We start from the raw sequence: 25,634 nt of genomic DNA, 5'->3' as shown, positions 1-25,634 counted from the left end.
TTAGCAGTTCGGATGCTTCTACCTACAACTTGGCCAAGTAGTTAGCATCCATTCTCATTCCCCATGTCGGAAAATGCGAACGTCATATTTCCAATTCTCTGGTTTTTACTCAGCCTTTGATGTTTTTGGTATCAGTGCCATTGATTTGCTCGTTAGTTTTGATATTGTGTCACTTTTTACCATGCTTTCTTTTGAAGATTCGTTTCAGTTAATTGGAGAAAAATTGTACCGAGAAACAACTGAGCTTTGTCACCATGTGTTGACGTTGGTGTATTTTTTACTTAATGACAAATACTTTGAATAAACTGTCGTAGTGGCAAAGCGGAGTCCATTATTCCCCATAGTCACCAATTTGTTTATGGAAGATTTTGAAAACACACCACTGAAGACGGCGTTCTTAATACTAACATGCATTTATATACACGTCGGCGATACGTTTATGGTGTGGACACATGGGAGAGATGCTCTGGATCGTTTCCAAGATCATTTTAATTGTCTGCATCCCAATATTACATTCAAGATGGAAGTTGAAAAGGATGGAAAACTTCCATTTTTAGGCGTCTTGGTCTACTTGAGGGTGGTGGGACATTAGGACACAGTGTTTATCGTAAGACCACGCATACGGTCCGATATCTTTATGCAGCGTCATCTATGTCACCAACACAAAGGGGCCCTACGTACACTGGTAAAAAGAGCCTATGCCATCTCAGATGCAAATAGTTTGACACAAGAACTGGATCATCTCAGAGCAGTTCCCTAGAGGGAATCAGCGGAAGATACAAGCAAATCGGCGCGTTCCTACCATCCGCGGGAAGCGTATCTTCAAAAATAGGAAGAACGTTTAAGACATTTGATATTAAAAGTGTATTCATTCCAGCAGCTAAAGTAGAACGCTGCTTGCCTCAGTGGAAGATGATTTGGGTTTGAGATGCCCGGTGTCCGTAAAATTCGCTGCTATTGCGGGAAAGCCCATATTGAATTCGTACGGTCGAGGATCTGTGCGTGGAGCACCGTCGCCACAGAAGGAAAAACCTGCGGTTGCGGAACTTGTCATACTGAAGGATGTAATACGTTGCACGACTGGTTGCCTCTGTGTCGCGTTCTTGGGACTGTGTAGTGAAGGACGCTATTGAAATCCGGATGACAATATTATGAACAGAGATAAGGGATATTCTTTAATTAAGAGTAGGAACCTTATTTTGTTTGGCATTAAAACACAACGGTCCTTGCTTCGGTCGTCAAAAGGTAGCAACAGTGTTTGATATCGATTTATCGTTTCCACGAGTTTTCAGCACCGGTGCGCTGTCGTACTTTGCGCTAGAGGGCAGTTACGTTCGCGTTGTTTGATTTCAGTTCCGGCGAATTTGTGGGACGCTGTTTTCATCTGAAGATGGCGGCCGGTGTGGCCGAACGGTTCTAGGTGCTTCAGTCTGGAACCGCGAGACCGCTACGGTCGCAGGTTCGAATCCTGCCTCGGGCATCTATGTGTGTGATGTCCTTAGGTTAGTTAGGTTTAAGTAGTTCTAAGTTACAGGGGACTGATGACCTCAAATGTTAAGTCCCGTAGTGTTCAGAGACATTTTTTTCGACCGCCGAAGTACTGTGTCACTATGACGTTATGTTCCGGCTGGAGACTCGATATGAATATCGTGCATGCATTGTGTCGTACAGTTGGCGGTGTCAGTTTGTGGGATGTAGTTCCATGCCTATTGCACTTAGTCGGCCAATAGAGTGACGGTTAAAGCTGTTTGTGGATGATGATGGAGTTGTTGCCCCATGACATCCAATATGTGCTCGAGTGGAGGTGGTGATCGAGCAGGCCAAGCCAACATGTCGAAATCTGTAGAGCATCTTCAGTTTCAACAGCGATATGTGGGCGAGGGTTATCCTGTTGGAAAACATCCACCGGAATTCTGTTCATGAATGGCAGCACAACAGGTCGAATCTCCAGGGTGACCTACAGTTTTCAGCGAGGGTACGTGAGACAACCGCGAGACTATTCCTGCTGTCATAGGAAACTGCACGCCAGACCATAGCTCCAGGTTGAGCTCCAACGTGTCTAAGCAAGCAGACAGGTTGGGTGCAGGTCCTCAACTGGCCTACTTCTAATCACCAGACGGCCACCACTGGCACCGAGCCACAATCAGCTTCCTTCAGAAAATACAACAGAGCTTCACCCTGCCTCCAGTGAACTCTCGCTTTGCACCAGTGAAGTCACAAATGGTTTTCGGTCAGTGAAACGCACGCCTCAGGGCTTCTGACTCGGAGTTTTCCGTGAAGTAATCAATTTGTAACAATTCGTTGTATCATTGTGGTGCCAACTGCTGCTCAAATTGCTGCGTCAAAAGCAGTACGATGCCCCAGAGCCATACGCATAACATGGTGGTTCTTCCCAAACGGTAGTGCCACGTGGCCGTCCGGAGGCCAGTCTTCTTGTGACTGTACATTCTCGTGACCACCGATCCCAGCAGTAATGTACAGTGGATACATTCCTGCCACGAATCTCTGAAACATCGTAGAAAGAACGTGCAGCTTCTTGTAGTCCTATTACACGACCAGTTTCAAATTCAATGAGGTGTTGATAATGGCGTCTTTGTCACCATGTAGTCGTTCTTGACTGACATCGCCTCATCACGTCCGATCTCAAGGGTAACTAATGCTCACGACCGTTCCAACGACATTTAAATAAAACCTAATTTACATCCTCACAGGGGTGCTACTAGCACCAACCACTCTTATGCGAGTGGCGCGAAGTCTGAATTGACCTTTCAGGTACAGAAACACGCCTACCAATTTTCGTTTTTGCCACACAACTCCTTCTTGGTGTTGCGATTTTTTTTCGTCAGTGTATCAAAAGTAGTCGGAGCTTTATACAAGTTCTGAACACAGTCCACACAAATATTTTGAGAATTGTCCACGAACAACAAGACCTACCCACCTCATCCGACTTCTCGTGTAGGGTGAAGTTTGGAAGTTGGTTCATACAGCAGTGAGAGGAAAACCACAATTCTTTTGCTTTCGCGTTGTTCTCAGACGAAGCCGTTTTTACAAGACAGGGAAAGTTCTACATTGGAATAGCTATGCAGGGTGAATGTCAATAAAGCCGACAAACTGCAAGGACGAATTCCTGACTGGAAATGGAGGGAAAAAGATCCTATGAACATGTTTCCGGAAATGCATCGTTGCACAGTACACGGCGCTGACGAATGAAATTTCCTCTCACCACTTCCTCTTTGTTCCTTGTTTGTTGCAAGCTATTTAAATGACGCAGCGTAATTTAAGCAGAAGAATGGACCTGTATTCATGTCTGAAACAAGCCGAGACGGTGTTTATGTACGGCCAAGCAGATGCAAAGGGTCGAGAGGCAGGACGGCTGCACCAGTATCCTGTAGAACTGGGTCCTCAATATCTGGTGTATGCACAATCCGCCGCCTCTCTGCTCATTCGTCTGTCTGAAAGGATTCATGATCACACAAACCCCCAAAAAGGGCTTGAGATGTTGCATGATGTGGCTGGTGTCTGTTACAGTACTTGTTTTGGTGTAGTCATGCTGCTTCTCGACCATTTACATCTGCTTGGCCCTACACAAACACTATCTCGGTTTGTTCCGGTCATGCTGCTTACAGTAGGCGGCGTCAGTCACACAGCCTGCAACACGCAAGTAACACAGGGGAAGTGGTCAGAGGAACTGCCGTTCGTCAGTGCCATCTACCGTGGAAACGATTCATTTCCGAACATATTTTGGCAGGACATTTTTTACAGGACATTTGTTCTCCATTTCCAGTCTGGAAACCGTTCCTGTAGTTTGTCTGTTTTATTAATGTTCACACCGTACATGGCATGACGAAAGCCCACACGCGATCACTATTAACGGTTATGGAAGTGAGCCTCACGTATTTCCCGATAAACGAGACGCAGTCGTGTGTAAAATGTTACTTCAACATTTTATCACTGTTCCTAAAAGAAGTGCGCAGAGATTTTGTGAGTTTATGTGGTTCAAAAATCAACACATTTCGATCTCTATCTTACGCTTCTTCCGAAACAATTGGCATAAACTCAGATTTGTAACCAAGTCGTCATAAATTTTGAAGGTGCTCTTGCTGCCGATTGTAATTCATTGGCTAGGTGTGTCATACTCCTTATATGCTGATATTTCCAGAATAAATTTAGCAAAGAATCTAAATTGTTAGCTATATCAAGTGCTTGCAATCACCCGACAGGTCTTTTCCGGGATAATGTGATGCGCATGCCGAGCGATGCCACAGGTCGTTCTCCTCGAAAACTATCCATTGTGTTGCCGCTTCAACTGGACTGATTATTGGACAACGGCGTTTGCCATTTCTTTTCTAACCCATGTCCTGCTACAACCATGAACGGTTCATGGGACTGATTCGAATGACACTGAAATAGAATCATTGTTGACGTTGTGGTCTTCAGTCCGAAGATGGTTTTATACATTCTCACGTTACTCTGTCCAGTCCAACCTTCTTCGTTTCAAACTTCTTCATCTCCGAATAACTACTGCAACCAACATTCGTTTCAACCTGTTTTTTTGTTTTCATCCCTTCGTCTCGCTCTGCCTCCCCTTTCCAAATACACAGTACCCTCGAATACTAAATTAGCGTTTCCCTCATGTCTCAGTAGGTGACCTATCGACCGATCCCCTCTGTTTATTTCCTTCCCAGTTGTCATCAGTACCTCCTCATTGGCCGTGGGATCTACACATCTAATCTTCAGCATTCTTCTGTAGCAGCAAATTACGGATGCTTTTATTCTCTTCTTCTCTGTACCGCTTATCACCCACGTTTCATTTCCGTACAAAACTCAATCCAAACTAATACTTAAATTTATATTCGATGTCAACAAATTTCTCTTCTTCACGAACGTACTTGGTTCCATTGCCAGTGCACGTTTCATACACTCTCTACCACGGCCATCTCCTCTGTTGTACTGTCCAAACAGCAAAACACAGCTATTTCTTTTAGTGTCTCATTTCCTAATCTAATTCCCTCAACATTGCGTGATCCAATTCGACTACATTGCATTAGCCATTGCTTTTGTTGGTGCTCGTCTTACATCCTCCGTTCAAGACAATGTTCACTCCGTTCAACTGCTATTCCATGTCCTATGCTGTCAGTGAGAGGATTACAATTTCATCGGTAAACTTATTTCTTCTCCAAAATTTCTTTGGTTTTCTTTAATGCTTGCTGAGCGTACAGACTGAATAATATCAGGGGTGGGTTACAACCTTCTTTCACTCCCTTCTCAACCACCGTTTCTCTTTCACGCATTCCGATTGCTTTCATTGTCATATGGTTTCTGTACGAGTTGTAAATAACATTTCACCCCCGCTGCTTTCGTAATTTCAAAGAGTGTATTCCAGTCAGCATTGTCAAAAGGTTTCTCTAAGCCTACAGTTGCCAAAAACGTACGTTTGCCTCTTTTTAACGTGTCTTGGCAGATAATTTGTAGGGTCAGTAAACCCCTAATACCTTTCGTATTACTACAGTTCTCCGGTACCCAAATTGATCTTCCCCGAGGATGACCTCTACCAGTTCTTCGACTTTTCTGTAAATAACTGCAAACATGATTTATTTAAGTGATAGTTCGGTAATATTCATATTATTCAGCATCTGTAGAGCCAATAACCCAACCCAAATAATAGCTTCAAGGTCAGAAGGAATCCCACAATTTTTTGAGAAGTCGTGAGTGTACGACGTTTCCACAGTTGTGGCACTGAGTAAAAATTTGATGTACCTATCTAGATTGTCCCCAATACATTTCAAGGGCCTATTTTATTTCGCCAATTGCTACGGTGGGCTTGTGCAGTGACATTCAACTCAGATGTAGCTGGTTAGAACCCTGGTGATAGAAGAAACTACACTCCTGGAAATTGAAATAAGAACACCGTGAATTCATTGTCCCAGAAAGGGGAAACTTTATTGACACATTCCTGGGGTCAGATACATCACATGATCACACTGACAGAACAACAGGCACATAGACACAGGCAACAGAGCATGCACAATGTCGGCAAGAGTACAGTGTATATCCACCTTTCGCAACAATGCAGGCTGCTATTCTCCCATGGAGACGATCGTAGAGATGCTGGATGTAGTCCTGTGGAACGGCTTGCCATGCCATTTCCACCTGGCGCCTCAGTTGGACCAGCGTTCGTGCTGGACGTGCAGACCGCGTGAGACGACGCTTCATCCGGTCCCAAACATGCTCAATGGGGGACAGATCCGGAGATCTTGCTGGCCAGGGTAGTTGACTTACACCTTCTAGAGCACGTTGGGTGGCACAGGATACATGCGGACGTGCATTGTCCTGTTGGAACAGCAAGTTCTCTTGCCGGTCTAGGAATGGTAGAACGATGGGTTCGATGACGGTTTGGATGTACCGTGCACTATTCAGTGTCCCCTCGACGATCACCAGTGGTGTACGGCCAGTGTAGGAGATCGCTCCCCACACCATGATGCCGGGTGTTGGCCCTGTGTGCCTCGGTCGTATGCAGTCCTGATTGTGGCGCTCACCTGCACGGCGCCAAACACGCATACAACAATCATTGGCACCAAGGCAGAAGCGACTCTCATCGCTGAAGACGACACGTCTCCATTTGTCCCTCCATTCACGCCTGTCGCGACACCACTGGAGGCGGGCTGCACGATGTTGGGGCGTGAGCGGCAGACGGCCTAACGGTGTGCGGGACCGTAGCCCAGCTTCATGGAGACGGTTGCGAATGGTCCTCGCCGATACCCCAGGAGCAACAGTGTCCCTAATTTGCTGGGAAGTGGCGGTGCGGTCCCCTACGGCACTGCGTAGGATCCTACGGTCTTGGCGTGCATCCGTGCGTCGCTGCGGTCCGGTCCCAGGTCGACGGGCACGTGCACCTTCCGCCGACCACTGGCGACAACATCGATGTACTGTGGAGACCTCACGCCCCACGTGTTGAGCAATTCGGCGGTACGTCCACCCGGCCTCCCGCATGCCCACTATACGCCCTCGCTCAAAGTCCGTCAACTGCACATACGGTTCACGTCCACGCTGTCGCGGCATGCTACCAGTGTTAAAGACTGCGATGGAGCTCCGTATGCCACGGCAAACTGGCTGACACTGACGGCGGCGGTGCACAAATGCTGCGCAGCTAGCGCCATTCGACGGCCAACACCGCGGTTCCTGGTGTGTCCGCTGTGCCGTGCGTGTGATCATTGCTTGTACAGCCCTCTCGCAGTGTCCGAAGCAAGTATGGTGGGTCTGACACACCGGTGTCAATGTGTTCTTTTTTCCATTTCCAGGAGTGTATTATTACCAGTATATGGCTGAACACCAAATCGTTGCCTGATTTCCACAACTCTGGTCAATGACTCATGGAATGATTCTGCTGTTGGTAACCAGTCCGCCAGATGGGGACTTAAAGCCCAGAGGACCCAAAAGTTCTGTTCAGGACGTGCAGGCTACTTGCCGTTTTGTCATCTTCATCACAATTGAAGACACAAATGCTCACTCATCACAATTTGCCACGCTAAATGGATTTGAAATACCTATATCTCTAATGCCGTCTGTTACAGATTGGCACTATGTTAACAGCCAAACGAGTTTGTATTTTATGTATTATATTTCAAATATCCGTTTCATCTGATCACCAGTTAACAGTAAGATGGAAAATGTATTAACAGCGATTCTTTTCACTGATTCCAGCTGGTGCAGCCTCTCACTTTGGGTCCCAGAATACAGCCAGTGCCTCTACCGGAACAGGGACAGCAGACAGCCGGCGGGACCATAGCCACCGTGGTCGGATGGGGAGCTACAGAGGTGAGCCAGCGTCAACTCACAACAGCAGAAAAACGCGATTATCAGTGAAAATCCTGTACATAAGAACAACACGGAATGAATTTCTATGAGCTGTACTGTTGCAGCGTATCTCAGCGTGCTGCTCTACAGATTATAATATGCATCAAAAACAGTAGTTTCTGTACAAACTGCTCATCAATACTATCACAGCTAATGATGATGATGATGAGCTTAGAGAGAGTAAACATCTTGGTTACGAGGCCTTAGTTCGACTGGAAACCGGCGTAAATGACGTGCAAAAGGAAAGGTAAATGGTTAGATCCAGGCTCTCTGACCTTTTCATCGTGTTTGAAAATCTGCATGACTCTAACTTCCGTCAGATGGTTAAAAGCGAGATATAACCCTGGCACCTAGAAATGTGACCAGTCACGACGATCGGATGCCAGTGCGGAAGCAACCGCTACTGAAGGCTCACCAACGGCAGACGTCTGTTGTGAAGAGCGCTCCCTTCCGTCTCTCCCCCCCCCCCCCATCCTATCCCCCCAACCCCCCCCCCCCACCCCCACACACAGACCCACAGAATCCCATACCAACATCAATGAAGCGTACACTGGGAAGCCTCATCAGATTCATTACGACTAAAATGGGGTGATAAATAAAGATTTATGCGGGCTAGAAAGATTATTAGCTTAAACAGTTAAATTAATACAATTTGTACGTAAAAATTTAAAAGTGCGTGACGATACTGAAAAAAAAACAGCTGGAGGCCACGCAGGGTACATACCACAACGAAAACTGTAATCTGAAGAAAGGTATACAAGCTCAAAAATACCATGGAAACTCAGTATGCTAAAGTCAACTTCATGTTACAGAAAACAGTTCAATAACACCCACCCCCTATCCGCCTCCCCTCCCCCCCCCCCCCACACACACTCTCTCTCTTCAGGACACCGATTTGAGCAAGTGTGCCGAAAAGATCTATGCATCTCAGTACTATGTATGTATATCAGTACTAGCGTAGTGATTTTATTTCTCAAATGGAAAGCGCTATAAATATTCCAACTGAAGAGACAGTAATGTAAGAAATTCTCAGTAAATATAGCAATAAATTACAAGTGTTGTCATTCCGCTATATCTGTAGATCTGTAATGTCACAGTATGTTCTGTTCTTACAACAAATGAGAAAAGACCATCGACAAATTCAGTATCTGGACAAAATTTCTGTGAAGAAGCTGGATTGATATTTCTTTGTGCGCGCTGATACGAAATTGAACTGGAAAAAGCGTAAAGCTGTTGTAGAATATACTAGTGACCCACTTAAGTAGCACATTGGTTGCTTTGGAGTGCTGCGGAGGGTACAGATCTTATACCCGGCAGTTATGTGACACTAAACCGCTGACTTAACTCGTGGCGTGTGTGTGACAGTCGGTTGTATGGAGCTACTGGAGTCACATGGGTCGAAGGGAAGACGTGAACTAGAATTAGAGACGCGAACTCCCACAGAGGCTAACCAAAAATCGTTCTTCCTTGGCATCATTCGCGACTGTAATAGGAGACGAGGGACGTGACAGTGGTACATCTACATCTACATCTACATACATACTCCGCAATCCACCACACGGTGCGTGGCGGAGGGTACCTCTTACCACAACTAGCATCTTCTCTCCCTGATCCACTCTCAAACACAACCAGGGAAAAATGACTGCCTGTATGCCTCTGTACGAGCCCTAATCTCTCTTATCTCATCTTTGTGGTCTTTCCGCGAAATGTAAGTTGGCGGCAGTAAAATTGTACTGCAGTCAGCCTCAGATGCTGGTTCTCTAAATTTCCTCAGTAGTGATTCACGAAAAGAACGCCTCCTTTCATCTAGAGATTCCCTCCCACCCGAGTTCCTGAAGCATTTCCGTAACACTCGCGTGATGATCAAACCTACCAGTAACAAATCTAGCAGCCCGCCTCTGCATTGCTTCTGGTCCTCCCTCCATCTGACCTGATAGCGATCCAAAACGCTCGAGCAGTACTCAAGAATAGGTCGTATTAGTGTTTTATAAGTGGTCTCCTGTACAGATGAACCACATCTTCCCAAAATTCTACCAATGAACCGAAGACGACAAACCGCCTTCCTCACAACTGCCATTACATGCTTGTCCCACTTCACATCGCTCTGCGATGCTACGCCCAAATATCTAATCGACGTGAATGTGTCAAGTATTCAAATGTTACAGGATTCTTTTTCCTATTCATCTGCATTAATTTACATTTATCTATATTTAGAGTTAGCTGCCATTCTGTACACCAATCACAAATCCTGTCCAAGTCATCTTGTATCCTCCTACAGTCACTCAACGACGACACCTTCCCGTACACCACAGCATCATCAGCAAACAGCCGCACATTTTGCTATCCACCCTATCCAAAAGATCATTTATGTAGATAGAAAACAACAGCGGACTTACCACACTTCCCTGGGGTACTCCAGATGATACCCTCACCTCCGATGAACACTCACCATCGAGGACAACGTACTGGGGTCTATTACTTACTTAAGAAGTCTTCGAGCCACTCACATACTTCGGAACCAATCCCATATGCTCGTACCTTAGTTAGGAGTCTGCAGTGGGGCACCGAGTCAAACGCTTTCCGGAAGTCAAGGAATATGGCATCCGCCTGATACCCTTCATCCATGGTTCTCAAGATATCATGTGAAAAAAGGGCGAGTTTCGGTTCGCAGGAGCGATGTTTTCTAAAGCCGTGCTGATGCATGGACAGCAACTTCTCTGTCTCAAGGATATTCATTATATTGGAACTGATAATATGTTCGACAATCCTGCAACAAACCGATGTTAAGGATATTGGTCTGTAATTTAGAGGATCCGTCCTTCTACCCTTCTTATATACAGACGTCAACCGCGCTTTTTTCCAGTCGCTCGGGACTTTACGTTGGGCAAGAGTTTCGCGATAAAAGCAAGCTAAGTAAGGAGCCAGGGCAGTAGAGTACTCTCTGTAAAACCGAATTGGAATGCCATTCAGGACCTGGCGATTTATTTATTTTCAACCCATTCAGCTGCTTCACAACCCCAGGGGTGTCTATCACTACACAAAGTACCCTTCGCCACACACCGTCAGATGGTTTGCGGAGCATAGATGTAGATGAACACATTGTGAAAGGAGATATCCGATTTGTTGGTGCATCGACACGGACTGTCCAACACCTCTAGAAGAAACTACGTACCATTTGCAGCCATGTAACTTTGTGTACTCGACTTAACCGACAAGGATCGGACACGGGTGTAACACTTCATCAACGACAATCGGTTTCTAACGCGATAGGAATTTTTGCTGTCAGTGATTATAGTTCCATTCCAACTGATCTCCGAGGAAAGTTACGCGGGAAGTGCATTCAGTGGATATTTGAAGTCAGATACCTCGAAAATGTCCGTTGTTCACATTGGCCCCAAAAGCTATACATCTTCAATGGCCAGCAGCTGACAGAATTCAAGTTGTGTGATTCTTATAACTGAGATTTTGCCTCTCACAGTTAGTGCGAGGCGATATCGCACCAACAGCAGAATGAGCCCTTTGAACCACTGTGTGTAAAGGCTGCAGTTCCAGTTGGAAATGGCTCTGTGGTCATATGGAGTAAACCAGGACGTTTATTTCAAATTTATCATCCTTCAAGTGTTGATCCCCTTCTAAATCTTCATAATTGAACGTGCTGTTGACTCATTCGTCTTTCAAAACAACAGCCTTGCCACAGACGTGCACGCATACGTTCTCACTTTGACGAACACTCAGGCATGTTATCACATCCCAGCTGCCCCGCTACACTGACCGATCTTTACCCCATAATAATACCTCGGATTGTATGAAATAGCTGAGGAAACATAGCGACAGCCTCACAGTTTAGTGGCTCCACGGGATCTGATCAGTTGTGAGTAATTTTGGCTGGATGTAGAACACCTGAAGGGATTTGTGTACCCTCTTCCCCGCGCAATAGAGGACAATATGAGGGTTGCAGTCGGTGCTAGACGGTGTTAGGGTGATATTGTAGTGTGTCGTACAACTTAGTGTTAACAATACTTGTAAGATCTGTATTTTCATAATAATAAAGGTAATCTTGGCTATCAGACTCGTAAAGAAGGTGCACGGTCTAACTAGTGTCACTAAACAATCAAGTTCAAAAATGTTCAAATGTGTGTAAAATCTTATGGGACATAACTGCTAAGGTCATCAGTCCCCAAGCTTACACAGTAGTTAACCTAAATTATCCTAAGGACAAACACACACACACCCATGCCCGAGGGAGGACTCGAACCACCGCCGGGATCAGCCGCACAGCCCATGACTGCACCGCTCGCCTAATCCCGCGCGGCAACAATAAAGTATTTTGTATATTTTACACACTATAATAATCTATATGCACCATTTTGTAAGATGTGCACAATCGGTAACTAACTATTTAAATGCAACTCTAAATAAATTGCAGTAGCTGTGCGTCTCCTGCAGGTGCTGGAAGCTACGAAGTCAGAATAATTCACCCTTTGATGTTGGAACGTTCTGTCGATCTGAAGTAGGCCTCCCTATGAATCTTTGTGCTTACCATCTCTTGCAGGGACACCTCTGAAGCACAGACTTTGCTACGCTACTAAGATACGTCGAAACCTAAGAAAAAATCACGGAAGAATTTATCAACAGCCCACAAGCAACAGTCTATTAAAATATGTTTTAAATGTAATTAATTCCTAAGAAAAGATGGGCTGTAAACAGATTGCAAGTCAGAAAAGTAATATCATTGAGTTCCGTGTCTGGCATCATATTACAAAGTTATAAGAGTAAGCCGTATGAACGTGTTTTGTAGTACGCTACCAAACCCACTGATATGAGACTTATTCAGCCTTGAATGTTTGCATTTGTGAAAGGATACGATGCTACACGAGTCGTTAAACCACTTCAGCGAAATTTTTGTAAGCCAGTGCTGAGGTTGTATGCAGGAATGATAGCAGTTAGGTAGATTGTTAGAATAAACAGATCCAGTTAGAAGAGGAGATAACATTATCGGGTACAGCTCCGAGGCGACTTTCAGGAAGAGATAACGCTGTCGATTATCTCCACTGGAAACATATGAAATGAACCCGTAACAAGGTGAGAAGTAGCACAACTCCTACGTCGGCAAGCCAGTGTCCAACGAGAGAAAAAGTTCATCCAAGATCGGTGATGGACGGCTCTTATCGGGCGTTACACCCAATGTAGAACCATGGAGCTGCTGAAACAACTGCCCGCGATGACTCTCAAAGGCCGCGAGCCAACATACTTCCTGCTGAAGTGGAGGTATACAGTGTGGGCAATTCGGGCATGTGACCAACTGGCGAAAACATTCCCACATAGGCTGCGCCTCCCGTCGTCGACTGGAACGCCGCAAGTCGGCGAGAGTAGCTTGTATAGAGATTGCCTACTGTATTTCCATTGATAACAAGCAAGGTTGCTATTGTTGCTTTTCTGCCGGCTTGCTACCCAAAACTGTTGTCATCGTAACTGGGCTGCAGATGCTGATACTGGAAGACGCCTGAAACCACGCTACCTGAGGAACACAGGTGTGTGTGCGGTTGCAGGAAGGTTTGGCTTTATCATCCCGTCGACATCGAGGTCGTTAGATACAAAATACAAGCTTGGATTGCTTCAAGGATGGGGCAGGAATCATCCCAGCATTTGCCTGGATTGACTTAGAGAAATCACAGGAAACCTAAATGTGGATGGTTGGATGTGGATTTCAATAATCATCATCCGGAATGCGAGTCCAGTGTGCTAACCACCGTACCAATTCCCTCAGTGGTTGCAGTGCAGTCAGTGTGTAGGTGCAGGTACAACATGCTAGCATCCAAAGATCCTGCGTCCCCTTTCACCTTGGAGAAAGAAGTAGTAAAGTCATTGAGTTCGTGCTACATAGCCTATACTCCCTCCCTCCGCTGGCGAGAGAGAGAGATGGCAGCACCCACTCGAAGCCCGAAGGTGTGGTATCGATGTATGTTCACACGAGAGTGGTGCCTCAACTGGATGAAAAGGAATGTGTCTGCGGTACAGACCCAAGAACCTGAACCGAGGTTGAGAGACAACACCATACAGGCGTCGGAGAAGGCACTGTCACGGTGACGAACAGTGAAGAGGAAGGGAAGGCTCAATTGAAAAGTACGAGGCTTGCCCAGAAAGTAATGCACCGAATTTTGTCTTCAACTATTCTTTATTGAACATAATGAGAATGACACACACGAAAGAATGGCGTTTTATCTGCACTTTCTATTTTTCCACGTAATCTCCATCCCGTTCTATTGCCATGCTCAATCGCAAAATAAGAGGGTGTATGCCCTGTCGGTACCAATTCTTGTCATGGTGGCGGAGCCAGTGCTTCACTGTGTGAACTTCCTTTGCCGACTGACAGATGCAGCGCCAACTGCCGAGTTGTAATGCGTCTATCCTCGCAAATGATAACACCAGTTCGCTGCAACATGTCAAGTGTGGCAGCCGTAGATGGTCTCACCGACTGCGCAAATCATGGAGCTCCGCCCAACTGCCTTCTGATGGCCTCACCCTCCGTGCCCAGCGACTAACTGTACTTCTGTCGGCAGAATGTGCTCCATAGACTTTGCACAAGCGTTTGTGAATAATCCCCACAGTTTCTTTCTCTGCAGTGACAAATTCAATTGTAACGTACATCACCTACAGACACCATTTTGAAACTGCCCTGCAGCTACGCTATCTGTCGGAAGTGACAGAAAGTTGGCGCGCTCACTCAGGAGACTTCAAATAATACATACTAGCGTTTCGCATTCGTAGCACTGTTTCCGGATGAGAAAAAAATGCGGTGCACTGCTTTATGGGCAATACTCCTAGAAACAAATGAAGGACAGGACATCACGGCAACAGCGATGGCACAGAACAGTCAGAAACAGAAAAGAGCAAGCATTGAATAGGCCGTGTAAAACCATGGAAAAGGAAGAATAGGTTTCATGGACGGAAAGAAGAATAGAGCGCCCTGTTCAGATGAGGAAACTGGTGAAGCCGGAGAGGCCAGGAGAAAGAGCACAGTGCACCTGAGGAGTTGGTTGCGTATGAAATTCCCACAGCTCGCCAAAGCCATGGAGGCAGTCGATGCCAAAGGCCAGACAACCCTTGCGATGGACGGCCCTCTGAGATAGCCAGGCCAGAAACGGACAATCGCACAAACAGAGGGCCCTGCAGACGGACGTTCTAGCGGCCGCATGACCGCAGACTCAGATCCCGGAAATGGATGACCTCGGAGATGGAAAACCTCAGGAATGGACGCGCCAGTGAAAGGCGCAACGCGTATGTGAAATTGTGACACGGAGTGTCAAAACGGAACCAGAAAGTTTGAGGACGGAATTTCTGAAGAAGAAATATTCACGATGACGGAAAAAGAGTAAGGAGCACAGAGACTACAACCACAGTCAAGAAAAGAAGACATACTCAAGGAGACCTGGCCAAAAATATAGGCTCCATTAAGTACAGATCAAACCCGAAATGTCACAGTAAGGCCAGATGCAACAGGAGGCCTGATGCTAATGACACGACAAGAACGGAAAAAGGTGGTACTGGTGCCTAACAGGAAATAGTGGCAGACCCGAGAGGTAAGGATAAGTTTCCCAAGCATGACTGAGACCGAGAAATGTGGTATCCTGTCAGCAAACCTGAGCTGGAACGAGATTCTGAGATGTAGTGTGATCTTATCGTCAAGTACTTTGCCTGTAGCAGTACCATCCTCGAAAAGAGGGCTTGCTGTGGCTGCCACGGGCGGATGTAACAGGACGATTCCACTGGTCGACCAGAGGGGGCAGCCGGCTGGTGGTCAAGTTTGTAATTCCTTCCCAGTGCTGGTAGTGGACAACCCCCTGAAGCTAGGCCACCCACAGACCGTGCATGTGCGTACGGTTGCGTTCCGATCGGAGTGCTGGTGAGCATGCCGCAGTTTTTACCCTTAATGTTAAAAAATGGCTCTGAGCACTATGGGACTCAACTGCTGAGGTCATTAGTCCCCTAGAACTTAGAACTAGTTAAACCTAACTAACCTAAGGACATCACAAACATCCATGCCCGAGGCAGGATTCGAACCTGCGACCGTAGCGGTCTTGCGGTTCCAGACGGCAGCGCCTTTAACCGCACGGCCACTTCGGCCGGCACCCTTAATGTTAAACTCGGGGTTGTTTCTCACGAGTAGTATGAATAGTGTTAAAGACTAAAATGTTCTTTTCCGCAATAATACCTGAACAAGCTTTGTGCTTAACGAAGTGTAAATAGCTAATGTGTCACTAATCTGACAGGCAAATCCTGAACACGTAACCTCTATACTGACACATTCCACATCAATGAGATGAAAATTCAGCTAATAGTCCACGGAATATGGAATTAAATGACTAAGATATTAAGGACGCAGGAACGCTACCAATAATTCGAAAGCATAAAATTTTATTCACAGTTCCATGATAATGTGAGTGAAGTTGTCGATTTAGGGAGTTTCCAATTGTTATTAGTTTCTATAACCCTTTGTGAAATCGATGCACATTATTGTTCCAGTCTGAATCTTCAGCTGAAACACTGCGGAAGGCTGACATCCCGGTGTGGTCAGACGAGGACTGCCAGGAGGCGTACGCAGGCTACGAGTACCAGGTCCTGGAGGAGGACATCTGCGCCGGGATGCCCGAAGGAGGCAGGGGAGAATGTAGTGTGAGTTACGTTCTTCTGTTTATGTACATGTCTGAAGAATATACTGGCTGTTGTCCATGAAAATCAAATCTCGCGGGTGATCAGGTCACGTCATTTTATCCTCGTAACGGTCCGCCTCCATAGCGTAGCGGTAGCGTTACCACGTACCACACAGGGGGCCCTGGTTCGATTCCCGGCAGGGGACTAGGTGTTGTGTGTCCTCCATCATCATTGACTCGCCAGTTACCGAAATGGCGTCAACTAAAAAGGACTTGCAATACGGCGGCCGAACCGCCTGAATAGGGCCTCGCGGCCAACAATGCCACACGATCATCTTTCATTTCATTTTTCATCCTCCTAAATTTCTGAAGAACCTGATTTTTCGACTCCTGTGCTAGTATATTCTTCAGAATCTCTGTGATGCCCATGACTGGTTTAACATCACAAGACTAACAAAGACTACAGCAGGAACGTTGAAACGTCGAGTTTTTGAGGGAATACAAGAGCAAATGAGCCGGCCGCTCAGGCCGAGCGGTTGTAGGCGCTTCAGTCTGGAACCGTGCGACCTCTACGGTCACAGGTTCGAATCCTGCCTCGGGCATGGATGTGTATGATGTCCTTAGGTTAGTTAGGTTTAAGTAGTTCAAAGTGCTAGGGCATTGACGACCTCAGATGTTAAGTCCCGTAGTGCTCAGAGTCATTTGAGAGCAAGTGAAGCAATCTAATTACCCAGGAGATTTATCTTCGTTCGCTTTTATTTGTTTACTGTTTTTGGTTTCCTGTGTATTACTTCGCTTTACAGTTTTACCGACGTTAGGAGCTGAGAGTGTCTGTGAAAAACTTGTTTGAATAGAAAGTTACATAAGACAATGCTCAATACTAGTGTAATTCCGTCTTCTTCCCGTATGTAAGATATTTCTGCCTGCAGAAACCACTGAATATTTCATAGAGATATTTTTATTACTATTGTGCCCGTCAGCTGCAACATGTTTCATATTTATCTACCTGCATCATCAGCTGCCGTGAAAAACATAGTTACTGTTAGTTGGGGTCTATACGTGGACCAGCTTCCGGCTGCTTTCTGGCACTAGTCAAAATATTGGTTATAGCATTTTGTTTTCTCTTGTGTTATGTAAGTTGCCATAAAATTAAGATACATAGGCGAGCCTCAGCGTTAGTTGCTGACATCCAATAACATCACTCATGCTAGCCTATTTAACTTGACGTTGGGGTAACTATATGCACTGCATCAGAAAGCACACTGCCACAATGAACTTTTTTTATTGGTGCCAGAAGTTGGACAAGTGATATGACTGGTGGAGTAGAAGTGTCAGTCGAGGATACACAAAAAACGTATTTTGTTTATTTATTTAATGAGACACTCCACCCTGGCAGCATGCATAGAACAATTAAGGAACTAGTGGTTTTACTGACAAGTTCCGCATGCTGATCAATAATAAGAAATTTCTGGACAGATGTTAATTAAGTCAAAAGTTATTGAAACGATTAAGCCAAATCTGTTTGTACAAGCAGATGATCAGCATTCTAAATAGTACACAGGTTCAGTCCCAGTGTTCAAAGAGAGGCTCAGTTAAAGCATATTAAAACATAATTTAACTTGAAACAACCAAGCAAAATATTATTTTGCAGGCATTCTTAGAAATTTCAGTACCAAAACAGACTCAAGTCCAAAAATCTTAATGGAAAAACAGACTCCTATCCAGTGTTAAAACAGAGCCTAATTAAAAAAGAATGTAACTGAGAATTTTCAGTGCAAAAATGGAGGCAAAAATTTCAGATACTTGAAAATTACTTTTAGATACATCCGTAACTTAACTTAATATTTAGATGGAAGGTTACTTCCACACCATATTAAAAACAATATATGACGTGCTGGTCATGTGCCGGCCCCCTTAACTGACCTATGTGCCGGGCTATGCATGGAATATCTTCAGAAATGTTACACAAATGTGTTGAGGCGATCTAAATAAACTAAACAGAAATGAATACAGTCCATTCTACCAATCAACAAGTTCATTTGTGTCATAACCAATAACAAGAGCGCAAGAGAAACGTTAACATTTGATTTAAACTAATGATTACAAAGGTCACAATTCAAACTCCTCGCTTTCAAAACGTGCACAAAAATCCATTCCAAAATCAAGGTAAGAATTATTCTCATTTACCTGTAAACGGTGGATTAAAATAGAAGAATAAATTACCTTGAGACAACTCTAAAATTAACAGTTTCTCAGGCTTAAACAATTCTCAACAGAGACTTACATCTTTAAATGAATGTATACAATTGAAAATAGTGCGGTTGCAAAGAGCAGTCTTTCAACGAAGATAACAATTTTTCAGACCTTATACAAACAGTAGGATTACACTGATCGACTCTGAAACGGTGAACACTTTATCCTCCCCCCCCCCCCCCCCCTCTGTTCGGGAGCAGGAGCTCCACAATTATAATACCAGCAACCAATTAGCAAGCTGGTAATTCCGCAGAATGTGAGACGCTGCCTGGGGCTAAGAAGACCGGCACAGCCAAGCCATATTAAATAACAACTAAGGTGACGTGGTGGAGGAACACAATACATTGCGAGCAGCGGAGCTTTAATGGTAACCACTAATGATGAAAACTGACGAACAACTAACATGCGGTAACATTCAAATAAAGCGGCTCATCAAGAACGGTAATGGCCAGCAGTGCAGCTCGCATCGACTCAGTGCTGCAACAATCAATTTCGTGAGACGACACACACTGGCCCGCCGAGACTCAGTTGCGCCATACAACGCGAAGCTCCTGTGAAGCATTGCAGCAGCCACTAGCAGCTCCCAAGTCAGCACTCACGCCTGGGTGCAGCCTTCTTCCCCGCGACGCTCCGCCTTTAGTCTACTGCTCCTTCACACACGCGACCGTTCCACCGGCAGCCAAAACTGTCCTTCCTGCGTCGCTCGCGAACACAGGCTGACCACCAGCTCTCTCTACAGATTCTCCTTTCAGTTCTTCCATGGGTCCTATTGAAGACCTCAGTCAAACCAAAGACGCCAAAGCCAGAAGAATACCTGTGAGGTAAACCCCTCTGGCCAACGATACTGGGTTCTCGGAATGCACGTATTGCCAGATATATAAGGCGAGCGAGACAAGTAATGAGTCTGACAACACTGAGACCTGGCAACGCCGCGTTTTAGTTACGAACATGGAACAGTGGAAATTAGAGCAACGTTATGCCATCAGCTTTTGTCATAAGCTTGGGGAATCTGCGAGTGTAACTTTCGAAAAGCTGAAATAGGCCTATGGGGAACATCATCAAAAGCACAAGTTTTTCGCTGGCAAAAATAATTTTTGGACGGCCGAGAACACGTTAAACATTATGCTCACTCAGGGAGACGAAAAGTCTAAAAATGTGCACGCTCTTGTGACATCAGACCGACATTTAACAATAAGGATGATGGGTGCCTTGTTAAACTTAAACATATTCACCAAACATCAAATTACGACCGAAATTTCGCACATTCCAAAGCTTTGTGACAAAACAGTGCCGAGAAACCTCAGAACTGAGCAGAAATAGAGTCGATGAAAAGTGTGCTGGACCTTCTTTGTAGAAACGTCAATGACCACGAATGGTTCAGTCGTGTGGTCCTGGATTTTTGAGTACGATCCTGATCAAAGCGGCAAAGTGAGGAGTGGCACACTGAGACATCTTCTCGACTGAAGAAAAGCTCGAATGTGCAGATCAAATATCGAAACAATACTGCTTTGATTTTTTGACAGTAGGGGCATCTTGTATGAGGAACCTGTCCTTTCAGGTAAAGCTTTCAGCCAAGTATTTCACAAATAGGTCCTTAAATGGCTTCGGAAAATGGTGAATCGAGTGATACCAGACACTGCAAACAAGTGGATGCTACATCAAGACAACGTCCCATGTCACACGACCACTTCCATCACGGAACTTTTAACCTCGAAAGACGTTCCTGTGTTTCCGCTGCCACCCTATATACCTGATCTTAGTCCTTTAATATCAGTTAAAAATGTCTTAAAGTGATGTCATTTTGGGATTCTGGAAAACATTCACAGCATGTTAAGAGTCGTACGAGTTGAAGCCTTCCAGCGCTACTACCAAGACTAGTAACAACGACTCCGCCGGTATATAGCTGTCGAAGGGAAATACTTTGAAGCGCACAATATCGCCTTGTGAACAAAAAATGTTTAGTAGATAAAAAAACCAGTCTCATTGGTTTTCTCACACATCTCGTACACCGAAAGTAGTACCACCTTAACACAGGTTTTGACTCCAGCTGATGAGTTACATAAACAAGCATGTATTTCATCAGTCGCGTAGTCAAAGTACTTACTCACACTATAATAATCCGTACAAAACCATAATCTCATTAGACAACACTTATGCGAAAATTGTACAGAGGGTACGGTATCAGAGCAAACCATGGGGATTTCCCATTGAACCCCCAACCTTGTAGTGTCTGTACCATTCAGTATACATTCTTTTCCAAATAGCTATGGGAAAAAAGAAAGACGTTTTATGACTAACATAAGAGATATATAGTAAATATACTGCTGTCACAAATATGCAGAGACGATTAATTTGCCGGAATGAACAGAAGTCATAAAATTATCCAGTTCAGTTCCGGAGTCCTAGTTCCAGCAAAGTCTCTTCTTGACGTGTACTTGTAAATGCCCCGGTAAAGCCGTAGTACTTTCCCTCCCACTTTAATGTCTCTCGATTCTTTCAGCTCACCCTGCACTCTGTCACTCTGAACAGAGGGTGCACATTCGCACTTCAGGTGTTCACCATTGACACGTTCTTAGGATGTTAGCGAAGGCTAGGCAGCAAGGTACTTGACGTAAGTTTATCGTATTCGATTTTACGGCCATAAATTTTAGAAAGGCATACTAATTTTTCACTAGTGATTTACATATTAGCAAATAACTGACGTATGTATGATCACTTTTGGCCGATTTCGGCTCTAAACTATTTTCGAGAGCATGTATTCACCAACAGTCATTTTTCTCCTCATTTACGCAAATGTATCAGAAGTAACAGTCGACATTTGTGATAAAAGGCAAATCACAGAATCATTATGACCTGATAAAAACATTTGCACTCATCAGAAAATAGAGTAGCCATTACCGTACGATAAATAAACGTAACATAATATATAATAACAGGAAACTGTTCACAGTGCGAGTTAACGCAGCTCGCTTTCCTAAAATGTATCGATACTGACACAAAAGCCTCTAAAATGGATCAAGTGCAAATCCTGCGAATGGTACCAGAGTACAGATTACTGTTGAAGCCTTAAATTGTTTTCTGACATCAAGTTTTGCCTTCCTTGAAATAGCGTCAGATATCTCGCTATTGAATTTCTAACATAGTAACCCTACATCTGTTTCTTTTAATTTCCTTGTGATTACGTTCCTTCGCAATTCGTACAGGTTCCTTTCATTTCGTATCTTCTGCATTCTAGTAGTTGCTTCTTACAGTCATAGACTGATTTATTTCTTTAGTTACCCATTCTCTTCAAAGACAATTTTTTGCATATATAGCATATTAGCTGGTATTAATTGTTTGCTTCTTATGTGCTTATCATGTCAGGTGCAGTGAACACAGGATGCGGAAGCCTGTTGGAGGAGCGACGGTGACATAGCACGGACAGGACGTGTTTACAGTTTACGTTACACTCCAATTAATTTCGCATTTTCACATTTTAAATTGATAGAAGCAGCAGCGCACCACTTTAACGTCTCCGTCACTCGTCGCTGCCGAGCGTCAATCGTGGCTATAAACAACAAATCCTACGGATAACGAAGCAACGTGCCGTGTCGCCACACACCTCTCCTGTGTGTATTGCACCTCAACTATGAGCAATTCTTTTACTTAGCTCATCTGTCTCCACTTTTCAGAATTTCAGTGTGATTTAATAAGTGATATTTTGCTTGATTCCTTTTGCTGCGGCTTATTCTTCATCTTTCTTAAATTTTGATCCAAGACAACGGTAGCCAAGAGTTATGGCATCCGTCCCTACACATTTGTGTTACTCTTATAGTCTTTTTGTATTTAATCATCTTTCCTAAGTCTTCTCTTGTTGTGGTTTACAAAACTTACCCCTGTTGAAACTTTTATAATTAATCACAAAATTTCTTACCCTTTCTCCTACACATCTCCCTAACTTAATTCTCTTTTCTTACTCCAACTACGAAGGTGTTCCTAGTTTCAATTACTGTGCAACGTCCACCTCATTTAACGTATTTGTTCCTACCACTAAATTTCATCAAATTTCACTCGTCGTTGTCGCATGTAAACCTGTACGATATTCGCTGTAGGTAATTTCTTTATATTCCATATCAGTGGGTTCTGGAAACTCAGTCGCACCTTCTATTAGTTAATCGTATTGATTCCATTACCTATTAATCAAATGCACGTACTGTTTGCGATTACCCCATTGCTCTCCGGTCAGAAGTGTTTACTTGTTAAATTTATTTTTCTCAGTTACGTTCTAAAACTTTTATTTGTGGTGACTATATCCGGATTACATTGTCCACTCTCAAAGCGTAGCCTTCGTTGAAAATGTTAACTTACATTTCCACCAGTGTACACACAGACAATAGCCAAAACTGGTATTTTCACACATGTGGAATAGTAACTCTTTTTCAGGATACAGTAGCTTCACAAAGACAAGTAATGAAAGGACCCTCCAAAAGTATATGGTATTATTGCCTGCACGTTTCATTGAGCCCTATCAATTCTGCAACAAGATATTTCGCTTTCAGTATATTTACTGTTCCTAGAAATTAAAACTGCCATTAGGAAATGAGGATTTACTTGCAAGATGTCAGCAAGTTTGCTGCAACATATTGTCACATAAAGGTTTAAAATTGCTCCAGATACGTTGCGTTGTTTAGAGTGTGGCCTTTGAACTATAACAATGCCTTTTTTATGACTTAATGCATTGTTAAACGAATGCAGCTTTATGACGCATGAAGACAACAGCAGAAAAGAGCACATAAATGAAGCAGAAATTGTTGACAAGACTGCACGACGAGCTGCAGTCACAATCGGACTGAGAAGGTTTAAAATCGTGGTCCTCTCTCCGGATCAGTTTTCCTTGATTTCCCAAAACTATTCAGACATTGGTCCTCTTTGGAGATATATCCCGACTTATGTTTGTAAAGCACAATGTCCAGCAACATCGACGTCAAGTAATAATAAAGATAAAACTTACATTTTTCTTCAAGTGGTCAAAGAGTTTTAGTTCAATGGATATTTTCTTCGCTGAAACAATAAATAAAGCCATTAACATTTGTCATCAGTCAGGTAATAGTGTTTGTAAAATGTTCCTCATTGATTAGAAGTATCTTAAAAGATAACTAAAATTACAAACTTACCTGAATTTTCTGATTGATCTGCGTGTGAGCGACGTTAAAGCGCTGAAATGGATGCTTCGAATCATATCAAATGTAGCATTACACTTTTTGCATGTTCAATTATCGAGTTCTCTGTTTCCCTTTTTCAGGGGGATGGAGGTGGACCGCTGTTAGTGAACGGCACTCAGATCGGTATAGTATCGTGGTCCAGGAAGCCTTGCGTTACAGAGGGATCTCCTGGGGTCTACGTCGAAGTTTCGTACTACATAGACTGGATCAAAGAGACGACTGGCAGATCTTAAAGAATTCTCACCACTGAAAAAACAGGCATCCGCTTTAGTGTGATTAACATGTGATATCTGCACATATGTAATTTCCGGATTTCTTTATGTGATTACAAAATATGAGCTATATACTGTGAAATTGGTATTAGTTTCTCCTGCAGGTTTATGAAATTGCAATCAGCCTCAGCATCTTGTGAACATTAAATCGTTTCAAATGTCCGATCTGAAAGCATTTACAAAAAACGGTATTAGATTGCTGGCTACGTAATTCGAGGTAGAGTAGTGTGAAACACTTGAAAGGAACAACTATCTCTCTCTCTCTCTCTCTCTCTCTTTCCATTCATCATTCATCGTTAAGTAAAGGGTGTATGTGAAAATTGGCGACATATGTACTGTGTAAGAGCTTTTCGTTCTCTAACTTCTTATCATGACAATTAAGGTCATCTTCGCTTCCATAGGGATTGCTATCTGCATCCGACGAGAAACATCTGTTAATTTTTCAAGGAAGTTTATAACACTTTCTGTACAATATGTTTGAATGTTACTTTCATCATATTAAACAATTTGCATATTTTTGCTTTCAGAACTGCATTGCAAAAGCAATAAAGCTCATACATCAATTACTGTTTCAAGAGAGCATCTACAGATCATTTTAGACTAATTATATGAACACAATGGTGCTGAGAATGCTACGTCATCACTTGTCAAATGTGTGATATTTTTAGCCCAACATGTTTCGCGACTACGTGATCCAATTAAAAAGTGCTTAATGGTTGGCGTAGCAGCTCTAAGCATTTGATAGTTGGGCATCGTAGTCGCGAAACATTATGTGCTAAAAACATCACACATTTAACAACTGGTGGTGTAGCACTCTCAGCACTGATTCATGAGACAGTTGTATGGAGGCCTCACAACAGATAATATGGACATGGAGGTAACGCCTTAGGAATTTCAGATATCTGTCTTGTGAACACGTTGTGCTTTCACGAGTATGAACTGTTGGTTAAGAGAAGAAGTGCAAAATATTTTTTGACCTGGATGTGTAATACGGAATATCATTGTAAGTTAAAACACTATAGTGTGAAGAATAAATGAAATCTGAGATGTTAACTGTCAATGACACAAGTTGTACAGAACAAACGTACTGCTTCATCCAATATAAGTCTCGTGTAATGTCTATGGCAGTGAAATGTCAGTTTTTTATTTATCCGCAAATCATTTCACAAATTATATATGTCACATTAGCACAACAACAGGGTACACAGTAGCAAAAGGTGGATAATATTTGTTCTTATTTGCATGATAAACATAGCAACAATGAAACATAACTGAAATCATATGTGTGTGTGTGTGTGTGTGTGTGTGTGTGTGTGTGTGTGTGATAACCTGTAGCTCTAGTTTCACAAGGATTCACACAGTGAGTACAATGCGGTTTTGTATATACGTATTCTTATATACTT

General features: G+C 43.9%; 1 protein-coding gene across 1 annotated transcript in view; it reads left to right on the top strand.

Moving 5' to 3' along the window:
- The window catches only part of LOC124613938 (trypsin-1-like), a 58,729-nt gene extending 33,927 nt beyond the window's left edge, over window positions 1-24,802 (top strand). The window contains exons 5-7 of the mRNA XM_047142690.1: window positions 7,702-7,815; window positions 16,378-16,527; window positions 24,040-24,802. Coding sequence (XP_046998646.1) covers window positions 7,702-7,815; window positions 16,378-16,527; window positions 24,040-24,192 — 417 coding nt within the window. The 3' untranslated portion in view covers window positions 24,193-24,802. The remainder of the gene's footprint in view (window positions 1-7,701; window positions 7,816-16,377; window positions 16,528-24,039) is intronic.
- The last annotated feature ends 832 nt before the right edge of the window (window positions 24,803-25,634 follow it).

The sequence above is a fragment of the Schistocerca americana genome, chromosome 4 (assembly GCF_021461395.2).
Source record: "Schistocerca americana isolate TAMUIC-IGC-003095 chromosome 4, iqSchAmer2.1, whole genome shotgun sequence".
Classification (NCBI taxonomy): Eukaryota; Metazoa; Arthropoda; class Insecta; order Orthoptera; family Acrididae; genus Schistocerca; species Schistocerca americana.
The sequence above is the reverse complement of the archived record's forward strand: the minus strand, read 5'-3'. Positions and strand labels throughout refer to the sequence as shown.